Source organism: Manis pentadactyla, chromosome X (genome assembly GCF_030020395.1).
Source record: "Manis pentadactyla isolate mManPen7 chromosome X, mManPen7.hap1, whole genome shotgun sequence".
Classification (NCBI taxonomy): domain Eukaryota; kingdom Metazoa; phylum Chordata; class Mammalia; order Pholidota; family Manidae; genus Manis; species Manis pentadactyla.
In genome coordinates this window covers 10167357-10185140 of record NC_080038.1, presented here as the reverse complement: position 1 = coordinate 10185140, position 17784 = coordinate 10167357, and the positions used below count along the sequence as shown (strand labels likewise).

At 44.5% G+C, this 17784-nt stretch overlaps 1 protein-coding gene across 1 annotated transcript in view; it reads left to right on the top strand.

Annotated features, from left to right (window-relative positions):
* ACE2 (angiotensin converting enzyme 2) overlaps positions 1 to 17372 on the top strand; it is a 37068-nt gene extending 19696 nt beyond the window's left edge. Inside the window, exons 9-19 of the mRNA XM_036912921.2 lie at positions 1147 to 1373; positions 3527 to 3671; positions 6408 to 6506; positions 7235 to 7357; positions 7708 to 7880; positions 9112 to 9170; positions 10864 to 10964; positions 12557 to 12673; positions 14353 to 14547; positions 16365 to 16510; positions 17031 to 17372. Of these exons, the coding sequence (XP_036768816.2) occupies positions 1147 to 1373; positions 3527 to 3671; positions 6408 to 6506; positions 7235 to 7357; positions 7708 to 7880; positions 9112 to 9170; positions 10864 to 10964; positions 12557 to 12673; positions 14353 to 14547; positions 16365 to 16473 (1348 nt within the window). The 3' untranslated portion in view covers positions 16474 to 16510; positions 17031 to 17372. The remainder of the gene's footprint in view (positions 1 to 1146; positions 1374 to 3526; positions 3672 to 6407; positions 6507 to 7234; positions 7358 to 7707; positions 7881 to 9111; positions 9171 to 10863; positions 10965 to 12556; positions 12674 to 14352; positions 14548 to 16364; positions 16511 to 17030) is intronic.
* The last annotated feature ends 412 nt before the right edge of the window (positions 17373 to 17784 follow it).

The following is a 17784-nucleotide window of genomic DNA, read 5'->3' as shown; positions in this document are numbered from 1 at the left end:
AAGCAGTTTACTGACTCCAGTATGAGAATGAGGCTTAGAAATGAGTAAGTGGATGTAAGTTCCCTAGCACAAGATCTTACATACACTACACATTAAATAAACAGGAGCATCCTTATAATTGTTTCAAAAGAGAAGAAAGAAAAACCAAGTTAGAAAAGCAGCTGGTATTGTGGCACATAAAGGTTGAGTTTTTTCTTGAGCAGCGCAGAGTCCTGAAAGGGTGTTTATCAGGGGGATGACATGGTCAGAGTGGTAGGGAAATTAATTGGGGAACCTACTGAAGTACGACCCCTACATTCACCCGAATGAAACTGCTCTTGCCGTGTTGGAAAGGACACCTACCTAACTGTACATGCAGTCCTCACTTGACAGGCCACAGCAACATTAGGCGCGGCCTATGAGCTGTCTTTGAAATGCTATTTTTCACTGGCTTCTGTGTTGTCATCCTTTCTGGACTTCTTTGACTTCTCTCTCCACCTCCTGTGGGACACCTTCCTCTCTCCACTCTGTAGTCCTGGGACCTCCTAGGGTTTTGTCTTTGGCCTTCTTTTCTTGTCACTCTACACCTGCTTCGTGGGCATTGCCTCTGCTCACTGACTGACATGCTAATGATTCCCAAATATCAGTTTCCAGCCCCCTCACCTACTACTTCTCTATCCCGGCTGTAGCAAGCTGTTGGCATGTCCTGAATGCCACATTTTTCTCAAGCCTTTCTCACTGAGCACTTCCAGGAATGTCAACCTCTTGGCCCTCCCTGCCATCTATCTACCTGGCAAAGTCCTGCATGTTGGGCAAGGTCCAGCTTGCTCCCGGCATCCTGTGGGTCCTTCTTGGGCTTCTAGGAGACTGCATCCAGGCCATGTTTATGGATTACTTATATAGGACTTGCCTCAGCATTTTTGCAGAAGGCTCTGCTTATCTTTCCTTCTTTTAGTCTGTGAGCAGGAGAACAGGATTCAGCCCTGCCCCTCACCTTATGTTGAGCACCTAGTACAGTTTCTAGGACATAAAAGGTAGGTCCTCAAGATTCATTGGTGCATAAACCTTGGGAAGATGACCCCTGCTACCAAAATCCCATACAGCTCTACTGTGATGATTAAAAGTGACTCAATGAGATTCATGTTAATCTTGCCCATTTTTGTGCAGGATCAAAATGTGCACAAAGGTGACGATGGATGACTTCCTGACAGCCCATCATGAGATGGGACACATCCAGTATGACATGGCCTATGCCATGCAGCCCTACCTGCTAAGAAACGGAGCTAACGAAGGGTTCCATGAGGCTGTTGGGGAGATCATGTCACTTTCTGCAGCTACACCCAAGCATTTGAAAAACATTGGTCTTCTGCCTCCTGACTTTTATGAAGACAATGGTATGGACACTTGTTTCATGGCTTGTTTGGGGGATTCTGATGTGGGCAAAGGTATTCATTGTCATGTGTAGGATATATTAAATTTTTGGCACATAAAGTACAAGGTATTTATGGGTAATTAGGAATTACTATTGGTAAAAAAATGGTTTAAGTATATATCAGGACAAGGCAACGTGTGGTTTTGGGCCTTTGAAAAGGGCATAAGAAAAGTAACGGAATGAATGGTCTTGGTACTCTGAGAAACATCTAATGGAAAATTTTTTTAAAAGATGCTAAAACAGGTCCTTGGAACTGAAAAGGCTTATCCAAAGTCATTCAGCTAATTAGCGTCAGAGTTCTGACTAAATCACTCTGGTTGTAGGTAAGAACTTCCCAAAATGTTAGACATGGAACCAATTCTAAAAACCATTCTGCAAAGGAAGCAAGCTGAAGACAAGACAGGGAAAGTAACTAGCCCAAGGTCAAAAAACAACATAGCAGAACTGGAACCAGGGCCCTAATCTTAACATTTTTCCCATGATAATATGCAAAGCAAAGTATAACTTGAAATTTGGCAGTTCTTAAAGAGCAGGTGATGGACTATCAAGATTAGAAGGGACTGAAGCATTTTGTTCAACCAGCTGAAGCATGAATTTGCCCCTGTCACATCCCCTCAGATCCCTGCTATTCTTCAACATCTTTGCCTGAGCCAGCCTGTTTCTCTTTGGCTCGTGGGACTTGATGGAACATGACAAATATTCCTGGGATCCAGATTCTTCAGTGAGGATGCCGAGCCTTTTGATTCTTCCTTGTAAGGGGAAGACCCTTAGGGACAAGCGTTGTTCTCCTCTGTATATTTCTCTCCCCTGGGTCTAGCTGCTTGGGACATAGATGTCAGCTCTCCTAGCTGGAATGGTTGGTCAGTGAGGTCAAGGTCATGAGCTCTATCCTTGTGTGGGCAGTTAACTTTGCCTGGATTTCTGCTCCAGACCTCAGTGACCCCATAAGGGCCTGAGAGCAGGTCAGTGGAAAGCGTCACCACGTCTGGAAGTGTTACTAGAAGCACAGACCCGATAGGTAATAGACAGGGAGCCGCATCCTGCCATGAAGGGAGCAACAGAGGACAGGGGCTTCATGGTGACCACACCTGCTTCCTGGCTTTAAAATATCATTCTTAAGTAAATGAACAGGCAATTTTTAATACCTTTTTTTGATATTCCTTGACAGAGGTAAAGATGATTGAATTACGAAGATAGTACTAGACACGGTTAAACCACTGGTTTGAAAAACTCCAGCTTCTTTCCTTGGCCCTGCCCCAGTCTGTGAATGATGTTAAACAAATAAATTCTTTCATTCCTTCTCCCCTCCCTCTCCCTCCCCACTCTCCCCTTCTTTTTCCCAAAATATTTATTGAGCACATACCATGTGCAAGGCATTTTTCTAGACACTAGAGATATGGTGGCATACCCAGTAGATAATATCCCCCTGCTTACATTTCAGTGAGCTTCATCTGTGCACCAGAGATGCGCTCTACTGCCTTTTCCCATCGCTAATATGCGATGGAAGGAATAACATAATTTGTTAAACCATTTTTTCAGCTCAGGTAAGGAAGCCGTCAGAACATTTAAAGTGCATTGTACTTCTGCTCATCCGGTGCCTGGTTTCCTCTGGAGAGGCTCTTTTTGGTTTGTTTGTTTTTCCTCCCTGGTTTACTGGCCTTTGGCCACATCTGTTTAGTATTTGTTTATTTAACAAAGACTCAGAGAGGGCGGCATGTAGCAGACACGGGGCTAGGTATCCAATCTTGAATAAGACATTAACAGCCACTGCCTTCATAGAGCTTACAAGAATAAAGAATATGATTGGCAAAGTGGATGAAATAGCCCCCATTAGCTCTGCTAAAAGGTATTTACGGAAGGCAAACAAAACTAATGTAAAAAAGGAGGATTAGGGGTTACTTGTGGGTTCATTTTATCTGTTCTAACCAAGGCCTCATCTACTCCAAATCCCTTAGCTGAGAAAGTGAATATATACATATTATGATGCCCACTGTCAATTTTTCTCATGTAATCATCCTTATGGTAAAGTATATCTTGAGATTGGGAAATCATCTGGCACAAAATATCTACTGTCATCCTTGTTGTAATATTTATCCTTTTCCATTTTACTTTCAGAAACAGAAATAAATTTCCTACTCAAACAAGCACTCACAATTGTTGGAACTCTACCATTTACTTACATGTTAGAAAAGTGGAGGTGGATGGTCTTTAGTGGCCAAATTCCCAAAGAGCAGTGGATGAAAAAGTGGTGGGAGATGAAGTAAGTCAATGAATGTGCGATCAGTAAAATGTTTTCTCATGAGTTGCTGTCTGTTTAAAAGCATTTGGCTGGCCTGCACACACACACACACACACACACACACACACACACACACACAAGCACTGTGCCAGAATCTGTAATTTATTGCCTAAGGTCTTCCTCTGGTCTCTAGAACCCTCATATGGCAGAACGGACTGAGGAATGAATGCCACCCCACCAGCCCTCGGTGTCTGATGGGAATTGGTGGATAAATACCTCCTCTTTCTCACCCTCAGGTGGGAGAATTCTGAGTGCGTGCACTCTGCTGGATCCTAGAGGCCCTTGGGATGAAGCTCAGTTACCCCCAATGGTAACGAGCTTGATAACAAACCTCCCTGGGACTGCTTTCCTTTGTTCCTGTCTCACTTCCTTGCCAATGTTTTCTGGGATCATTTCTCAGGACCTTGTCTCAGGGTCTGCTTCTGTGAGATCCTAATCTAAAACAGCAAGGGTTGGAGCTCTCAGAATTCTTCATAGTCAGAAACACTGGGATTTCAATAGCTCAATCCTGAAATCCGGGGATGTGGGCTTAAATATGTGACAAAGAGGGAGAAGCGCATTCAGGTAGGAGAGCGCCAGCACACACCACCCCTGTGCGCAGGCGTACGTTAACTCCCTCTTTATCCTTTAAGTCTCCATTTGGGTGCCTTCTCCTCAGACAACATCTTCGTGGCTCTGCCCTCCCCCACCAAGCAGGGTCCTGTGACAAGTTCTCATTTTCTAGCTTCTTAAGTGTTTGGTCACCCACTGAACTGCAATATTATTTAGGAAGTGCTCAATTTATTCATTTTTATTTATTCTTCTATCCATTTTTTTAAACAAAAATATTAACCCCACATTTCCAGCAAGGCACTGGGGAGCCACTGGTGCTCATTTCAGAGGTTCTCCTTGATTTGACTTCAAGGACCTTTTGGTTTGTGGAGGGATGTGGGAAACGAAGCCACTGCCACATGTTGGGTTGTGATGGGAGCGCATGCAGGCCGTGAGATCCCAAGGGGAGATCCCCAGCCTGCTGAGGCCAGTTGGATGAGGAGAGGCACCCACATTGAGCTCTGAGGGAGATGTGCGAGTTAGTCAGGTGTAGGAAGAGGGGACGGAGAGAATCCCAAGCTGGAGAGAGCCTAGCACATTTAGGCAACAGGCTGTGGTCCCTTTAAAGGGCTTCAGCACTACATTATTCATCAGTGTATCCCAAGTGCCTTGCACAGGGTGTGCGACATGCACATATAAAATAAATGCGTTTTGATCTATGTGATAATATTGTCATGAATTCAGACAATGGATGCTTCAAGTCTGAAGCTCAGGGGAAGTTAAGTGGATATTCCAGATCCATATACTACAGTAGCGAAATTGCAACTACTTTTCTGAGGTTTCCTTTCCAGGGAAAGAGCAGTAGACACGAGTTGCTATTCATCCCTCTACTCTATGAAGACAATCCAAAATCTTGTAAAAGTTGGCTATGTCCCCTTTTCTTCCCATGCAGCCCTGCATTCATTCATGCGTTCATTTATTTATAACACTTACTACTTTGAAAATAAATAAAACATTTCTGCCCTTAAAAAAAAAGAAAAGAAAGAAATGGGTTTTGGATGAAAGAAATACAAAAGAAGACAGAAGGGAAGGAAGGGAGGATGAGAGAAAAAAGGAAGAAAGACAGAAATCTTCTCCCCACCATCTGTCCGTCACCCCCCCGTCAGTTATCTGCCCTTGTTTTTTCCTACTTTTCCTTTCTGTTGGGAAGCTCTCCCTCTGTAAGGTTTGGCCCCATATCTGTAAGTCAGTCAGTGCCACTCTTCTGCCAAGATTCCCTCTGTTAAGATAAATCCTACTTGGGAGGAAGGAGGCAGCATCAGTAACTGTTTCTGGCATTCGAGTATTACTGAAATCATGTCTGTAAGAGTCCCACAGTCAGAAAGGACAAATGTGTCAGGCTTAAACAATGCCAGATACACGGTCCCCCCACTTTTTCCTTATTGAATTCATTTTTGATCCCTTTTAGTTAATGTTTAAAGGCACGTGGAATCAGACCCTTCAAACGATTCATTAATGCCTGAATTACTCCACTCACTCAACAAATGGATGTGAAGTCTTTCCTTAGCATTAGGTCCTGTGTTGACACTGGAACTGTACATATAATGAAGACATAGCATCGCCCTCTAGGAGTTCAAGTCTCCAGGGCAAGAAGAGCTGTATGTCAATGATTAAAAAATGGAGAGAGAAATGGAAAAGGGGATACAGCTAGAGAAGGTGAAGGGATCTGCAGGGGTTCACTGTGCTGGTGGGGGATGGGGGGTGGGATCAAGGACAGACCTCAGACGAGGGGACATTTGAGCTAGCCTTGAAGATAACCAAGATCTCAATTTTAGAAAATTCTGTCTGCCAGGAACACATAAAGTGTGATGCCAAAGGGGAATTATCAGGACTTTCACGGTACATTTTGGGCCATGCTGTGCACTTTATTAAGTTAGTATTTTGAAGATACAGCTATTTTCCAATGTTATATTCTGGCTGAATTTAAAAAGGAAGAGATAACCACATAATGGATTTTATTCTATAATTTTTCACACTGTTTCTATTTCCCCCGACAACCAATTCCAGTATAAATATCACTGGCTGACGAAACCCGCTCAGCGCCCCCAACCATACCTTCCCAAAAGGAGAGACCCGCGGCTAATGTTTCCTCTCTTTCTACCAAAGGCGAGAGATAGTCGGGGTGGTGGAACCTGTGCCCCACGATGAGACATACTGTGATCCTGCGTCTCTGTTCCACGTTGCTAATGATTACTCATTCATCCGGTAAATGACAGTTTCCTTCTCACTGTGTAACTCCTAGGGTTTGTGGACAGCTGTGCTAATGGCAAAGAAATGGGGATCTATGAAGTGATGACTATAATTTCTCTGTCTCCACCCACCTCCCCACTAGAATTTCCAAAGAGATGATCAGTTTCAATTCAGTGCAACTCAACAATGACTTGCTGGGTTGCATAAAACTTGTATGAGATCTTTTCTCCACCGTCAAGGAATTTATTGTATCCTGGGGAGGAATAAAAATATTTTTGCTTTTCTTCTTGTTATGGGCAGAGTTCAGAATCATTGTAATAGAAAGAATGTTTTTAACTTGAAGTCCAAAATCCTGTGTTCTTCACCTGTTAGCCCCAGATCTTGAATTTGCTGAGCCTCTGTTTTTTTTTTTTTTGAAAATGGAAATGGTATTGTTGACCTGCGATAAGAATCAGTTGGCATCATTGATATGAAAAGGCTCTAACTCTGTAAAACACAATACAAATGTGAGCTAATATTTAACAAAACAATACTGCCTCTTTTTAATCAGCTGATACATAAATAAAAGCAGATTATGATGAATCTGTAGGGTTCACGTTTGGGTCTTACTGGAGAAGGGGGTTTAACTAGTCTCTCTTTGGTTACGAGGGCCTCAGAATTTGAACACATGCCCAGTCTATGTCTCGCTCTACCATAGTTCCTAAACCCGGGACTGCTTTTTTGTTTCTGTGTCTCCTTTACAGATATTACACAAGGACCATTTATCAGTTCCAGTTTCAAGAAGCCCTTTGTCAGACTGCTAAGCATGAAGGTCCTCTGCACAAATGCGATATCTCAAACTCCACTGAAGCTGGGCAGAAGCTACTGTAAGAAATGCTTCAAAATGTTGAACCTCTCCTTCTATCCAACATTATGTGGGGCCTCAAATGTGGGGCCTCAAAATGTCCTTATCCACAAATTAAATGTTTATTTTGTGGCCACACAGGAACCTAGACCTTGTCCGGGCCACCTCCTCTCTCCCTGCCATAACTACAGAGCTCGCTTCATAGTAATCAGAAGGGAGAGATTGAAGGATGAATACAGCTGTTAACCCACCTTATTTTCTTATCTGCCGGCAGCAAACTTAGCCGAGGCAAAGAGCAGATACCATAGATCAGACATGTAAACGTGGACCTCTCACAAGGCCCAGAACCCACCCTCCCTTTTTTTCATGTAGTCAAATGCTGAGCCTTGGAAAATCAAAACCCTGGACCTTAGCATTGGAACGTGTTGTGGGAACCAAGAACATGGATGTCAGACCACTGCTCAACTACTTTGAGCCCTTGCTTACCTGGCTGAAAGAGCAGAACAAGAATTCCTTTGTGGGATGGAACACCGACTGGAGTCCGTGTGAGTCCACTGACACATTTTGAATGGCTCCCTTTCTGCTTGCACTCATCTGCTTCTCTGGCTCGTGTCATGGGGCCAGGACCCAGCAGAGCACGTTCTCCCTCGGCACAGACCCTGCGGCTGGCTGTGCTGTGGGGGCGGCTGCCTTTTCATTGGGGAGGACGCACATCTGTTGAGCTCCTGCTAGGGCCCAGGCATGGTGAAAACTACTTCACTGGCATACACACATTCTCTCTCTCTCAAATTTGCTTTTTAGCCCCATATTTAAAATGAAAGAGTTGAACTGTCCCCAACTCACTGTACTCGAATCCTGCTCTCCAAAGACAAAATACCTTTTAACAATTTTAATGCTATTACCTCTTCTTTCCGGCAGTGACTTCCATCTTGCTAAACAATTTGTTTATATTGTTATGTCTTCATTGGTCAGTTTTAGACATGTGCTTCTGCCTACTCGTCCACCTCCCTTTCTCATTCTCCTAATAATAATTTTTCTCATAATGTTTAGTAAAGAAATGATCAATATTTACATCATCATGCCTGCTGAGCCATAATGTAGCATTTTATACCCTTTCTTATATGGCTTTTTGTTTGTGGCGTGTCTACTGCCTTTTTCTACATGCCTAATTTGCTATCTACATTGCATTCATCTTTTCCGACTACCCCAGCCTATCTACTCTTTTCAGTCTCATTCTGTCCTAAAGACTCTTCCCTGTTAGAGACTCCCAGCCCGTCTCCATCTGGCCATGGTTGTCAGCCTGGGTCACCCCTTTGGTGCTTTCCTGGGTTGAATCCAGTGCTTCCTGGAGTCCCTGTCTCTTTCCTAGATTACCTCTTGTTCCGCAGCCGCGCAGCCTCCAAGTGACTCTCTAAGTGAGACCGTGGCGGGGAGGAGGGTCAACTGCTCCCCCAGTGGCCTTAACCATGCCTTGAATTCCATTTCTCCTCGTTTTCAGTCCCTGCCTTCTCTCCACTCCCTGCTGCACCTGAATCCCACGCCCCTCTGGAACTCCTGGGACTCCTGGGTGTGTTCTGCTGCTGTGTACACATGGCCTCCTGACCCTTGGGAGAGGGCTTATCCCTCTCCATACTTCTCCTTTTCCCAAAGCGTGTTTATACCTTTTAAAACATTCCTTCACTATCACCGTAGTGGGATCTTGGGAGGGAAGGATGTAAACACACATGATCGGTTCTGTCATTTGTAACTAACAGTCTGTGATTTCTGTTTCATCAGATGCTGCCCAAAGCATCAAAGTGAGGATAAGCCTGAAGTCAGCGCTCGGAGAAAAAGCAGTGAGTATCCCAGACAGCGTGCCCATAACTTTGTAACTCATTCCCTTATATGGCCACTAAGCCCAATTCCAGCGTGTCTGAAAGAGGAGAGGCCACATGGTTCTCTTCAAAACTACAAGCCCCAGACTCTGGGATTTTTAGTCAGACATTCCATATAGGATTGGTTATGTCTACTTTTTCCTGGTTACTTTGAAGATATGAAGATCAGTGAGAAAACATCCAGTCTTAAATATCAAGTGGCCATCCCCCGCCCATTCACCCTTATCACTGTCGCTTGTATTTCCCAGGGATGCTTTCCTGGGAAGTTAAATATTGGCCAAGGCCCCACAGTAGCTGTAATTTTCATAGATAAGTAAGGCATCTAAAAATAAACAACTCAGTAAGAGTGAAAAATGGATCTTTAAAAAAGAAAGAATAAAAATGGAGGTGCATCCCTTCGCAAACTTTGAACATTCGAGTTCCTATTTCTTAGCAATCACTGAGTATCTGTGGGGTTATTTCTCTTTCTGTCTTCTTTTTATTAGCTCTTTCTTGGCCTAATAAATCTTAATTACTTTAAATGAAAGGATCTAGCAGATCAGGATTCTTTTCATTTATTTTCTTTTTTCTTGACATTTGTCCCACATTCTCATTCCTTGCAGTGAGGGGTTGGTAAATGGGCTTGAAAGGGTTTGATGGGATACTATTCTGAGGGCCGATCACCTAGCTACAGGTTGCTTTGATGAGACCAGACCATACTTTAAGCACACCTACACATCAGGACCACAATATCTGCCCACTGCAAGCTATTTCATGGTAAAGTTCAACTGGGTATTTGGCCTTATTTTGAGAGCTCCATCTTTAAGTTTTTTTTAATATAAAACAGCAGCTAGAATATTAGCAACAGTAATGTTAATACTATTATTGTTACTATTAAAGCAACTTTTTCTAAAACCTGAGTGATACAAAGCTGAAGTTAATGTGCAATTCTTTTGTGAAATCTTGTCAGTTTTTCCTAAAAGGGAAAGGAGAGATGCAAAAATTTGTGCCATTCATCGATCTCTACTGCCAGCTACTGGAGGAAAAAGTGAATGCTTTTTATTTTCTTTTAACAAGTTTCTCAGAGACTGCAAATACACTAGCCATTTGTTTAGCCCTGAAAAACAAGAACAAGCTACCTTGTTGTTAACAGACTTATTTTTGCCTTTGACCCTTGTTTCTTTTTTTTTTACACTTATAAGTGAGTGAGAACTTACTATAGAAAATAGTAAAAACTCAGCGTATTTGTCTGCAACACATGGATATTTTAACCAGAACACATAACTTGCATGACTCCTATCTCTAAACCTGCCCTCAGGGTCTTTATTTCAGCTCACATCAAACTAAAGTAAAAGGGTAAATGAACACAGCGCTTCTGAGAACGTGGCTGCCTGACCCACGTTAGCACCACTTGGGAGCTTGTTCGCGAGGCGGATCCTTTGGTTTCATCCCAGGACCTTCTGCATCAGAAGCTCTGAGGGTCAGGCCCGGTACTCAGCGGTCTGACTGGCCCTCTGGGTGATGCTGACGCACACTCAAGTTGGAGGTCACTGACTTAATGAATAGCTAGAATCTTTGGCTAATAGAAAAATCTAAAAACAATGCGTGTAGAATATCCGCTTTTGAATGTATCCTCTGATCCCTACTGAGCAGTGCTTCTCTTTTGAATTTGCAGTATGAATGGAACGACAGTGAAATGTACTTGTTCCGGTCATCTGTTGCATATGCCATGAGAGAGTATTTCTCAAAATTCAAAAAACAGACGATTCCTTTTGAGTGAGTCGATTTGCTGTGCTTTCAAGTTACCACTATCAATACTTCCCTTACTCTTGGGTCTGAGCAGATTCTACGCTTAAACTTTTATTCAAGTGAAATTAAGAGAAACCTCCTATAATGTTTAAGCTTCTTCAATATCCTGGAATTTGGGCTCCTCTATTTAGGGATGATTGTGATTTTCTGACTTGTAGATTGCGATCTAAGTTCTTATTAAGCTGCCCCCTCCCCTCCCCTCTCCTCCCCTCTCCTCCCCTCTCCTCCCCTCTCCTCCCCTCCCCTCCCCTCCCCTCTCCTCCCCTCTCCTCCCCTCTCCTCCCCTCTCCTCCCCTCCCCTCCCCTCCCCTCCCCTCTCCTCCCCTCCCCTCCCCTCCCCTCCCCTCCCCTCCCCTCTCCTCCCCTCCCCTCCCCTCCCCTCTCCTCCCCTCCCCTCCCCTCCCCTCTCCTCCCCTCCCCTCCCCTCTCCTCTCCTCTCCTCTCCTCTCTCCTCTTTTCTTCTCCCCTTCCCTACCCCAAATGCTCTCTTCCATCCTCAGCTGAAAGAAAAAGGCAGAAATCTCTGCCCTCATTGAGCTTCTATTCTACTGTATGTGTTTGTGTATGTTATAGACAATCAACAAAATATATAAGTGAAATACAGAATTAGATGATAGTAAAGCGCTAGGGAGGAAAATACAGCAGGACAGGGGCTAGGGTACGCTGGTGCGTGTGTGTGTGTGTGCGCGCGCGCGTATCTAGAAGTCAATTTAACTGAAATGGTCAGAAAAGACCTCGCCAATATTTGAGGAGAAAATGGGAGGGGAGGGAAGGGGGCAGCTTAATAAGAACTTAGATTGCTAATCGGAACACTCGAATCAGGAGAGTGAGCCGGCAGTGCCGGCAAGGGCCACGTTTCATGAGGGATAAGCAGCAGGTGGAAAGATCTTGAAGAAGCAATACCGCTCACCTTTTGAAGGAGCAGCAAGGAGGCCAGAGCGGCTGGGGTAGAGCCGGTTACTGGGAGAGAAGGAGGCGCGGCCAGGGAACCGGAGGGCCTGGGGCTGGAGCGGGAGAAGGAAGTTCAGAGGCCACATAAGCCCCTCTAAGGCTCCCGCTTTCCTTCTCGGTGGGAAGGGCTCTGAGCCACATGCTGTGCCTTCGGTTTTATTAGAGTCCCTCTGGCAGCGGTGACCCCCACTCCTTGTCATCCTCCGCCATGGAAATGTCACATGACAGGTTTTGCCTCAGGGGCTGGAGGATGTAAGCGCCACCTCTGTCCTGGCTGTTTATCAGAATCCTGGGTCACCAGTGAATCCTCGCTGATACCCCTGGTGCTTTCAGTTTGAAATTTACCCATCATTGAAAAAAATGTGTTTCTCACACGGGGGCAGAACACAAGTGTCGAGATGCTCTCACAGCCTCTGCAGTTGGGTTCCCAAGCTTCAGCAGCGTGAAGGCTCTGGACAATCACATCCTTCCGCTGTCTGCCCTGCCCCAAGTCTCTACTTTACCCCGCGATCCTCCCCCGCCGCCTCCTCTTCACGGGCAGGGAAGTCTTCACTCTCCCTATTGTGTCCTCTGTGCCACCAGGGAAGTCGTTTCTCTTCTCTCCACAGGGAGGAGAGCGTGAGGGTGAGTGACCTGAAACCCAGGGTCTCCTTCATCTTCTTCGTCACTTTACCTAAAAACGTGTCTGCCGTCATTCCCAGAGCTGAAGTCGAAGAGGCCATCAGGTGATATTTTACTTTCAAACAAATTATGTGAGGGCGAGGGGGTTGACAGATGTGACAGCCACAGGAACTGATACTGAGGTGTTCTTACCACGCACCAGGCACTCTTCAGAGGCTTTTCTGTGTTTCACCTCATCTTAAAAACTTAGGGTTTCATTCTAAAAGGATCTCATAGCAAGGGAATGGTGTTGATCTGGGCTCCTCCGATGTAGGCCCTGAGACAAGGGTGGGAGTGTGAGGAATTTATTTGGGAGGTGATCTCAAGAAGCTGTGAAGAGAAATGCAGATGAGAAACAGGGAACGGAAGCTAATAAACGACATGCTATCGAGCAAGGTACCACTGTGGGCAACTGAAGCTCCAGTCTGCCGGGGAAACCTGGGAGACTGGGGGGAAAATGCACCTCAAGTGTCCAATCAGAGCTGGGATATTTATCTGCCACCTCCCATCTGTCACTGGTTGAGAACTGCTCACAGGTGACATTAACCCTGCAGCATTCCTGGCCTGCAGGCAGGGCAGAATCTTGTGGCCTGAAAATGCTCTCAGGCAAAGGCAGCAGGTACTGGCGCAGAAAGTCTGGCCAGCATGCCTGGGAAATGGTAAGTGCCGAAGGGACCTGGACAGGCATTAGCATTCTATGCTGTCAGGGACTTCGATGCAGGATTCTAACTTACTGTGGTCTAAAAGAGGTAGGCAAGAACAGGATTCCACAGACATTGGTTAGCCTTCACACTAGGGGGGGACTCACTCTGCACAGTGAGTGTTCAGAAGGAACAATGCCCAGTTTGCCTCAACTGTGTCCCAAAACAGCCAGAGCCAAGTATGGATGTAGATGGTTCCCCTTGTCATTCAAAAACGGCTTAAGGTACCCACTGCGACAGGGAAGCTCACTAGGTGGCCCTCTTGAGCTGCTGGTTATGTCTGGAAGCAGAACTGAGAAGTGCTGGGCAGAGGTGGCGGGGGCCACAAGGCTAATTCCCCTTGATCTCTCTCCCTCTCTGGGAGGGCTCTCACCTCCCGACCTGTACTAAACCCAAGGAGGAGGATGGGATGCCAGACACTCTGGTTTTCAATCCAGAATATTCTTCATTTCACTAGTTTTTGTTTTGTTTTAAAAGATAATCTTCATCCTCTTTTCCCCTATAAAATCCAGCCATATCCCATCCCAGTGCTGGAGAAATTGGCAAAGGCCCCTTTCCTATGTCCCTTCCCTGCCTCCAAATGTCAAAACCTTTTATTTGGAAAATGCCACTGTCACTTGGGTATAAGACCTGATACATTTGTAGAAGTGTATCCAATTGTTCTTTTGCATTATGTGATGGGTGTGAAGCCATTGGAGGCACACTCCGACAAAAGGGACATTCTTGCCAAGTATGCTATTTCTGCCTTCACAGCACAGTAGCCACAAATGAGCCAATGCCAACCATTAGTACATTTCCACACTTGCCATCCAATTTTTCAGTGAAGCTGTTGCCACATCTAATCTAAGATGCAAGATACAAAAGAGGCATAATTATCAAACGCATATCTTTCATTGGACCTGGTTATCTTCTTTGATTTCATTGCTATTTTTGATGTACCTTCTTAGGATGAGCCTTATCAGATCCTTTTGGGAACAATGATATAAGGAATAAGTAATTACACACAATTTCATTTTGCCTGAATGTTTTGCTCTTGGGAATAGGATGTCCCGGAGCCGTATCAATGATGTTTTCCGCCTGGATGACAACAGCCTGGAGTTTCTGGGTATCCAACCGACACTGGAGCCCCCATACCAACCACCTGTCACCATATGGCTGATTGTTTTTGGGGTTGTGATGGGAGTGATAGTGGTTGGTATTGTCGTGCTCATCTTCACCGGGATCAGAGATCGGAAGAAGTAAGTGACCTTTCCTGGACTTACCTATCCTAAAACAGAAAGATTGAGGGAAAACTAACTGGGAAATTCACAATAAGTGGTAGGTTGTACAAGCCAATTACTCATTTGGACAATTTTGCACGTAAATATTCTGATGCATCCCTTAGAAATTTACCAGATTATATTAGCATTTTGCCTTCCCAGGAAGCCCTACCACACCATAGATGCCCAGCCTGGGGCTCTCTAGCATGCCCTGGTAACTCCATCCTGGCCACAGCGCCATTTCCCTACTTCCAAGAGGCCCTGCAGACTTAGTAGGGGTGGGCGGGCTGGGGGTATTCCTTACTGATGAGTCCCCCGGGGTCTAGAAGTGGCCCTAGAGACTGGATTGGTGATGGGTTTGAACCGGACAGTCCTTCAAGAATGAGCTCTGAGAATTGCTTCCAACTACTACTCTCTTATCATCTTCATTCCTTCTCAGGTAGCCCAGACTTGGTATGATCCCCTTAGTTCATGAGTCAGGCAGCCTCTCATTGGTTATTGAGTTGAAGATCGAGGGGTTTAAATCATTGGAGACCTGATTCCCACTCTTGCTCTGCCACTAAATTTTTTTTTCTGACCTTGAGAAATCATTTACTTTCATTGGACTTCTGTAAATAAGGTCAATAACATTTTATAGCACCTAACAAATCTCTATGCACACTTTGGTCTGTTTGAACACATTTGTTATAGAATTTTTACATGCACTAATCTATTTTGCTCAATTTTCTTCACTATAGAAATTTTTTAGTCCCCCAAATAGCTTCATTTTAAAAATTAGGCATTGAATAGATATATTCATATGGCTAAAATTTAAAAAATACAAAAGGATACATCCAGTCTCCCTGTCACCCTTTGCCTCCAAGTGTCCTTCCCAAAGCCAGCCAAAATGATCAGTTTCTTGGAGACCTAGCATTGGAGAATCTGCATCTCAGTAAGCCCCCCCAGGTGATGACAGTTGGAGAAGCACTCTTCTACATAGCAGAAATTTGCACATGAGACACTATTCCAAAGTTAAGTCATTAAATAAATTATTAGGGGGCACCTCCTTCTTGCTGCACCATGTTAATAGAAGGTACACAGGAAAATAAGACCGGCTACCCTTCTCAGTACTTTCACATATGAATGTTCTCAGCAAAACATGTGATGTAAATATGTAATTATCTTCGTGTAAATATAAAACCGAGGTTCAGAGAGGCCAAGTAACTTTCTCAAGTTGACACAGCTAGTCAGTAACAGGTTGCAATATAGACCCTGTTTTCAAAGCTGGTTGTACTACAAAGCTGTCCTACCATGATCTTCACACTTTGGAAGTTGATAATTTAGTAGGGAAGTGCTTTAAAGTGAGGTGATTGGCTAAATGACCACTGAGTTCCTAAAACAAAATAGTTCCTAACCATATTGGTTAATGTTTATTGTGGATTATATGCCAGGTCCTGTGAGTGCTCTGCTAGCATTACTTCAATGACTTTACATAATTGACGTCATATTCTGAATGTGCAAACCGAGGCCCAGAGCCCCCCACCCCCTGCTTCCCCAATTCCACCCTAACTCCAGAGCTCATACTCCTCTAACTAGACTTCCACACTCTGCGACCATCGTGCCAACCAATTGCTGGGCTACAGAAGTGAATCCAAAGCACTGCAGTGTTGATAGTCCATTAAGAGGGTTCTGATAGCAAAGGAGTTACCCCAGTGATTTGATCCCAAGGCGTAAAAGATGCCTGGGCCCCGTGGAGCTCGAGGGAGGCAGTGCCATTCTAACATCACTGTATAAGGTGACTTCACTTTATTTCACAGGAAAAATCAAGCAAGAAGTGAACAGAATCCTTATGCCTCTGTAGACTTGAGTAAAGGAGAAAATAATCCAGGATTCCAAAATGTTGATGATGTTCAGACTTCGTTTTAGAAAAATCTATTTGATTTCCTCTTGAGGTGATTTTATGGTATGTGAACATTCATTTCATAGTACAGAAAATATGAGATTATTAAGATGTCATTAAATAGCAAAACACTGGCTCTGTCCAGGAAAAGTTGTCCAAAGAAGACATGCCTGAGGAGAGAGCATTTTCACTTGCTTTCAGTATTTATTTCTGCCTTGGGATTTGACTTTTCTTCTGTTTCTAAAAGAGATGTTTATATTTGAGAGTAATAGAGAAAGTGTGACTTTGGGCTCCCAGGCTGTTCATGGGTAAAGGAAATAGAAATGTCTGTTGGGTTGCTGGAGTTGTGGGGGGAAAAAAAGGATTTCTGGTGGGAGCAAGTGTTCCAGTCTTGTATGGAAGCTGAAGGAATCACTTTAAGGACGGTGTGCGTGACCTGGTGGAGCTGCAGAGATCGTGAATGGCACACACTGTTCACTCTAATTCAGGTGTGAAGGATGACACACTCTCTTCCCATTAACTAAACTAAGTACTGGAGTCATTTGCCCTCGGTGGTGACTGGACTGAAACATGCCTTCTTTAGGGCAACAGGTCTAAAGAGGGAAGAAGAATCCAAAGAGCTGTTAGCCAGTTTTTACCTTCTCGTTTCCAAGCTGCTTGATCATCATCTCCCTGACAACGTAAAACTAGCACCAGGGGCCTCCGTGAGCACCTCCCCCCCCACCCATAGCAAGCCTGATAGAAACTCATTTCCATTGTTCTCTACCCCTGGAATGAATAGAAAGCCCAACTGAATGTCACCCTCTCAAGTGGGCACCTGATCTCTTCAACCTTTTGTATTCACCTGCAGTGTGAGTAGTGCTGGGCACAGAGCAGACACTAATAAATATGTACTAGATTTACGCACTCCTGGAGTCTCTTCTGTACTTATGTGCTGGGGTTATTGCGGATTCTGTCTGCTTTTCACTTCCATGGACGAAGCTGCTGTCTCCCTGGGACCTTGACCTCCCAAATGTCTTGGAATGTATCCCAATTTCTCAAATTGCTTTATTGTACAAAACAACTACAAAATCATTTTAGAAAGAGTTGTGTTAGGACTGTATACACCATCAGGTTAGAAACCAAGCCTAATACTGTTTTTAAGTACCTCGGAGCCCCCAGCACAGTTCTGAGCTCATACCTGAAGACTGATTCAGAATAGATTAAATGGATTAAAATCTCCCAACTCTACCCACCAACTCACTCTGTGTGGTGACCAGCATGACGTTAGAGTAACTTTGTCTTTGAAATATTCTACAGAGCTAATGTTAATGGTTGATCAGTTAGACAAGTCAGGG